Below are 6,077 nucleotides of genomic sequence, written 5' to 3'. Positions count from 1 at the left end.
TCTTTCCTCTCAGTCGAGCTTCGCAATGGCGATACAGAAATTGAACAACGGCAACATGCCGCCAGCTACGCAAAAGGCGCTGAAAGTCCAAGGGGCAGGGAGTGTCGAACTGCAAGATGCCTGTCCTGTGCCTCAGCCAAAGATTGATGAGGTCTTGGTGAAGGTCGTCTGCATTGGCATAAACCCGTTTGACTGGAAATCACTGGATATGTCTCCATCCCCAGGCTCCACTTGGGGCTGTGACTTTTCTGGGCAGGTCGTTTCTGTCGGGACAGAGTGCAAGAAGCACTTCAAGCCTGGTGATCGAGTTGCAGGCGCATCCCCGGGCAACAGCGCTGACGACCCTCACAACGGTGGATTTGCCGAGTATGTGAGCGTCCCAGAAGCTTTATTGTTCGACATCCCTTCTTCAATGGGCTTTGAAGAAGCTGCCACACTGGGGTGCGGTATGCTCACCATCGGTCTTTCTCTATACCACGTCATGAAACTCCCATTGCCGCACGCCAACAAAGCCTCTGGTGACGGCGAGCCTCAGTATGTGCTTATTTACGGTGGCGGAACCGCGACGGGCACGTTGGCCATTCAAGCCGCGAAGCTGTGAGTATACTTGAGCAATTCATGAGATTGACACGGCCAAGCCAGAGGCTGACATAGACCGCAGTTCAGGCATGATCCCTATCACGACCTGCTCGCCACACAACTTTGAGCGGGTGAAGTTGCTCGGTGCCGCACAAGTATGGGACTACCATTCGCCTTCCTGCGCTTCCGACATACGCGCTTTCACGAACGACCGTCTGATGTACGTGCTTGACTGCATCACTGACAGCGGGAGCATGAAGATCTGCTACGGGGCCATCGGAAGCGAAGGTGGCCGATATGTGGGCCTCGACCAGTTTCCCATCCGTGGGCACACGCGTCGCAACGTGCGTCCTGACTGGATCATCTCCTGGACGGTTCTCGGCAAGCCGATCAACTGGAAAAAGCCATATCGACGCGATGCTAAGCCAAAGGACAAGGCATTCGGGGAGCTTTGGGGTCCGATCACTCAGCGGGTACTGGATGCGGGGGATATCACGACGCACCCAATCGAAGTGAGCGACGAGGGACTTGCAGGGGTTGCGAAAGGAGCCGAGAGGATCAAGCTGGGGAAAGCAGGTGGAAAGAAGTTGGTGTACCGCGTAGCCACGCCCGTAGCAGTCGCATGATCGACAGAGGTGTGCCATCTTCTCGGGACCGGGAAACAAGAATCTTTACCGAGTTAGCTGTGGGTTTGTAGCAATTGAAAGACTGCCATAAGCACTATCAAGTGCCGATTGTTTCTCAAGTACTAAGACATGAAATGAATACGGTCTCCCTAGGATGGTGCCAACAAGTTTTGGATGGCATCCTGGCTAGCATGGTACGAGGGGGTGTCGTGATGAGGAAAGGCGATGATGGGTTGTGGTGTGGATGTTGAGGCGTGTAGTTCCATTGAAGCGCGCCACTGTCTCCACTCACCCAACTCGAGCCGCCCAATTGCCGCGATCCACTCCACGGGAAATCCTTCGAGCGCTGGCCGAAGGGGATAATTCCATATGCAATTAGCAGTGTACGAAGTCCAAGCTGGGTTAAGCGCTTATCCGACTCCTTCGCCGAGACCTGCTGTTGATGTCTCTCACCTTTCCAGAGACTTTTCGTCTCGGCTAGTAGCCAAGGTTCCATATCATCGACGATCCATCCTGGTGTTTCCTTGGATACAGATCCTTCTCGTAAGGTATCTCGAAAGTTCTTCAGGTTAGGCCCACAAGACTGAGTCGCTGACGGTAGCTCCGCGCCGTGTCCCCAAGGACTGTACAGAGCATGCAGGCATTGCTTCATCCCTGAATAGGGCAGCTGATTCTTTTCTTCATCGTGACATCTTGCTGTCTTGCAGTGAAGGTTATGTCTGATAGCCAGAATCATCCATGGCCAGAGCTTTCTAGTGTAAATCAAAGTGCAACGACAGCCGATTTACCATCCTTTGGGAATGCGATCCCTGTCCGTGAAGAGCCCAGGTCGCGTATTTACGTCCCCGAAGGTGACTTACAAGGTAGATCTAGATCAGCAAGTCCCTGGAATAGAAGCTCTGACACTCGACTTACACAATCAACTTTCATGCAGATACACCATTAACAGCCTTAGTTCCACGCCCTGAGCTCCGATCGCAGAGTAAACTCTCACATATTCACCCCGCACTCAATCTTGTTTGTCGACAACTCTAACATCTACCTTTGACTGCTTCACACAACCTCTGGTCCAATGTCCTTTACATCTTTTGCAATTACAGTACCGCTACCACCATCTTTCCTGGGTCAAGATGTTGCACCTATTCAACGTCTCGTTGACAGCCTTATACGGTTTCGTTATTCTCTATCTTCTCAACAAGATATGGGACAATATCAATTACTCTCGAAAGACTAAGGCTTTCAAATGTGGCGAGATCAAGACTTACTCCCACTGGGACCCTGTTTGGGGCATGGACTTTGTGATGTCCATGAGCCGTGCTTTCAAGCAGCATAGATGGCTGTCCTGGATGGAGGAGACTTGGGCTTCTCAGGGTACCAAAACCTTCAAAGCGCGGTTCCTCGGCATGCGCATGGTCTACTCTTCCGAAATGGAGAATATGAAGGCCATGAGCACTAGCCATTGGGAAGAATTTGTACTTGAGCCCATACGAGTCGACAACGGCGTCGCAACTCCGTTCACTGGAAAAGGCGTAAGTACTTCAGATGGCCAGTTTTGGCACTACAGTCGGGGCGTTATCAAGCCATACTTTGAGAGACAAGCTTTTGCCAACGTTGCCAGACTTCAGCCATTCACCGACCGAATGCTGGATCTGATACCGACGAATGGGAACACTTTTGACTTCCAAGTCCTGATCAGAAGATGGGTTAGTCGTGCCTTCTCCAGCTTGCTTGAAAAACACCCAGCTCATCATGATTCTGTCTTCTTTTGCAGTTTTTAGACACCTCCACAGAATTCCTTTTCGGCCGTAGTCGTGACAGTCTTCAAAATCCCGAAAAAGAAGACGTCATGCTCGCCATGGTCGACATTATGCGTGGCGCTCGCGTACGACTGACCATGGGGAAGTTCATGTTCCTTCACCGGGATCCAAAGTGGTACGAGAGCATTCGTCTCGTGCACAAGTTCATGAACGAATACATCGACGAGGCCTTCGATGAACTCAAGCAGCGGAATGAGTTCCCGGACAAGTTTGTCGACAAACCGGAACGCACGGATTTACTATGGGACATGGCGCACCAGATAGAGGACAAGATACTCCTACGAGATCAAATCACCGCCGTCTGGGTTCCCAGCAATGAGACGACTAGTATCCACATTTCCAACGCCATATTTGCTCTCGCTCGTCATTCGGAAGTCTGGAAGCGACTGCAGAGAGAGGTGAAGGATACGTTTGACGAAAGCGAGGAAATCACTTTTTCCAAACTCCGGGGGATGCAGTACATGAATTGGGTTATCAACGAAGGTTAGCAATCTGCTCTGAAGAGTTGTAGACCCCATCTCAATAACGACGTCGTCGTAGTGCATCGAATCATGCCCAACGGCATTCAGATGATTCGCGTTGCCGTTCATGATACCACCCTTCCACGGGGTGGTGGCCCGGACGGCAAACAGCCCATTTTTTGTGCCAAAGGCGATATTGTCCACAGCAATCGCTATCTCATGCACCGGGATCCTGACTACTGGGGCCCAGATGCGGCCGAGTTTCGCCCCGAGCGCTGGAAAAGCGTCAGGCCATTGTGGCATTTCGTGCCTTTTGGCGGCGGGCCACGCATCTGCCCAGCTCATATCCTCGTAGCTACGGAGACCGCGTATGTTCTGACACGCTTTTGCCAGAGGTTCAAAAACCTCGAAGCTAGAGATGATCGACCTTATGTTCCTGTTATGAGGGTTGGGCCAAGCAGCCTGCACGGCGTCAAGGTTGCAGTCACCCCGCGATAGATTTCAAGTTACGAGCTGGAACAAAAAGCAACTTGAAGCGATCTCGCGGCTTCCAGATCATTCGAAAATCTGATACATAGGCCCAGTTTCTACCAATACTAGATTTCGAATTCACTCTATCTACCTCCTGCTTCCATGACAACATTTTCAGTGTAATCCATGACTTTCTGCATCCAACCATCATCGCACGTTAAAGTCTCCAGAACCTCATTGCGAGAAGATGTGCTCCCGTCTGCCAGCACCAGATAAAAGCCACTACATGGTCCATGACATAAAGCTTGATCATTAACATTGATCTTGGCACGCAAAATCATGTCACGGCTGGGATATCGCTCGCTGGTCGCGTTGAAAGCCTGTCTTTGCCCACACTCGTCTTCACTCATAGCAACCATTTGATAAAGGGGACCAACTACCGCCTCAACCATTCTGCCAAGGACACCTCCACTACCCAAGAGATTAGATAGGAAGCTCGTAGAAACCCAACCAGGATAGACGTGAAGGAACGAAATCCTAGGATGGGCCTTGGCGAGAAACATGAGAGCAAGGCTGTGAATAGTGGTGACTTGGTCAACAGCTCTTGGCGCGGTGTAATTCCCCTCCAGCCGAAGTCCCAAGTCGCCTCCTTCAGTGAAGAGTGGCTTTTCGTGCCCACCGGCCAAGACAGAGACAATGCGGGGTTCGTTGGCTCTCAAGAGGCTAGACATGAGTCCCTGGATCAATCGGATGCGGATGTAGTGGGACAGAGCGAAGCAAATGTCAAGGCGCTCTTCTGTATCTAGGTTCCCGATGGTCAGATAGACTCTTACGAACAGCCCGGGACGATGTTGCAGTACGAAGCCACTAGCCTCCCACAGAACAGGGAAGGGGCGTGAAGATGGAAATCAGGCAACAAAGCTGAAAATTGACATTCTGAATAAACTCACAATGTGGTCCCCCAAAGGCCAACGATCCTGGACTCATGTAAAGCAAGTCTACATGGGGCTCACGTCGTATGATGTTCTCACAGACGGCAATGACATTCCGGAGGAGCGCTATCTCGGTCTCAATGAAATGGATGCTGACTGAGGGGTTACTCCGTCGCAAGGCGGCGATGTGAAGGGCAAAACTGGCTTTCGATCGACCGATTACGTAGAAGCGCGGTGACACAAGACTGACGGTGAGAACTTTGAGGGTAGCGAGGCCAATGCCATTGGTGGCTCCGGCAAACACGGCTACGAACCCTGCTTCCCTTGCTGACAATGAGGCGTTATGTTTGAGGACGGAAAGTAACGAAGGCATTTCGTCAGAAACTACATGTAAGAATAAGGGGTCGGAAAGGATGCAGTTGGGGTGTATCGATGGGACCATCCACTGTCATGAAAGCTGGTTGTAGTATACCCAGAAATCAACTCACCCTACGCATGAAGCCATTCATTTATGTCGTCTAGATATGCATTTAAAACGATTACCATCCTTTCTAACGTAGATACTGTACATTAAAGTTCAGACGTAGTTCATGCCTAAATAGGCTGACATGAAACATGACCAGCCACAATGTCGGAACAGCCGCCGAGACATGCTTCGATCGTATCAGTCTTACCTCATTATAATATGTAGATTGTGTTCCACAAGTTTTCAACAGCTTTCCATTGAGACATGCATGTGCCAGGATTCTCCTCCTTGGGTGAAGTTTGAACATACACGCCAAGGATGAGACAAATCTCGTAAAACTCCAACAGTATTGGTCTATGGATTGTCGAAACTTGATGCCTTGCTCGGAAGCGCAGTACACACAAACTTCCAACGGCAACTAGGCACCAAGGATGTGACCCCTGCGGGTGTAGTGTCGATCAGGGCTAGATGCATCTACACAGCGCCAGGGAGCAAACCCAAAGTCCCGTACGTGCGGATGAGACCATACTAGATGAACTAAAGATAAGGCTGCTGCTGGAACTTTAGTCTTCACTACCTGCATTTCCCCGCCCAGCTCCTTGTCAGACCACACATTTGGGTGGCTATCAGGTTGACATATTGTCAGCTTGATTGGATGAGTACCGGATAGACACGTTGGGTCGTGCGAAATCCGTAAGCGCGAGCGGGACGGTGCGAAGGAGAGG

The 6,077-nt window shown here is 50.9% G+C and overlaps 3 protein-coding genes across 3 annotated transcripts; 2 read left to right on the top strand and 1 right to left on the bottom strand.

Moving 5' to 3' along the window:
• Positions 1-25: 25 nt before the first annotated feature.
• CCOS01_03636 (uncharacterized protein) lies at positions 26-1,205 on the top strand (the record flags this gene model as incomplete). Its single annotated transcript, XM_060451822.1, has 2 exons — positions 26-597; positions 662-1,205. The coding sequence occupies 2 exons, from the start codon at positions 26-28 to the stop codon at positions 1,203-1,205; spliced, it is 1,116 nt and encodes a 371-aa protein (XP_060318087.1).
• A 1,130-nt stretch (positions 1,206-2,335) lies between these two features.
• CCOS01_03635 (uncharacterized protein) lies at positions 2,336-3,981 on the top strand (the record flags this gene model as incomplete). The annotated part of the gene is made up of 3 exons (XM_060451821.1): positions 2,336-2,908; positions 2,977-3,505; positions 3,563-3,981. 3 exons carry the CDS (start codon positions 2,336-2,338, stop codon positions 3,979-3,981), a joined length of 1,521 nt encoding a protein of 506 aa, XP_060318086.1.
• Positions 3,982-4,783: 802 nt separating this feature from the next.
• Positions 4,784-5,328, bottom strand: CCOS01_03634 (uncharacterized protein; the record flags this gene model as incomplete). The annotated part of the gene is made up of 2 exons (XM_060451820.1): positions 4,784-4,821; positions 4,905-5,328. The coding sequence occupies 2 exons, from the start codon at positions 5,326-5,328 to the stop codon at positions 4,784-4,786; spliced, it is 462 nt and encodes a 153-aa protein (XP_060318085.1).
• Between the last annotated feature and the right edge of the window lie 749 nt (positions 5,329-6,077).

Source organism: Colletotrichum costaricense (assembly GCF_030867565.1).
Source record: "Colletotrichum costaricense strain IMI 309622 chromosome Unknown Scaffold_3.1, whole genome shotgun sequence".
In the NCBI taxonomy this organism is placed as follows: domain Eukaryota; kingdom Fungi; phylum Ascomycota; class Sordariomycetes; order Glomerellales; family Glomerellaceae; genus Colletotrichum; species Colletotrichum costaricense.
The sequence above is the reverse complement of the archived record's forward strand: the minus strand, read 5'-3'. Positions and strand labels throughout refer to the sequence as shown.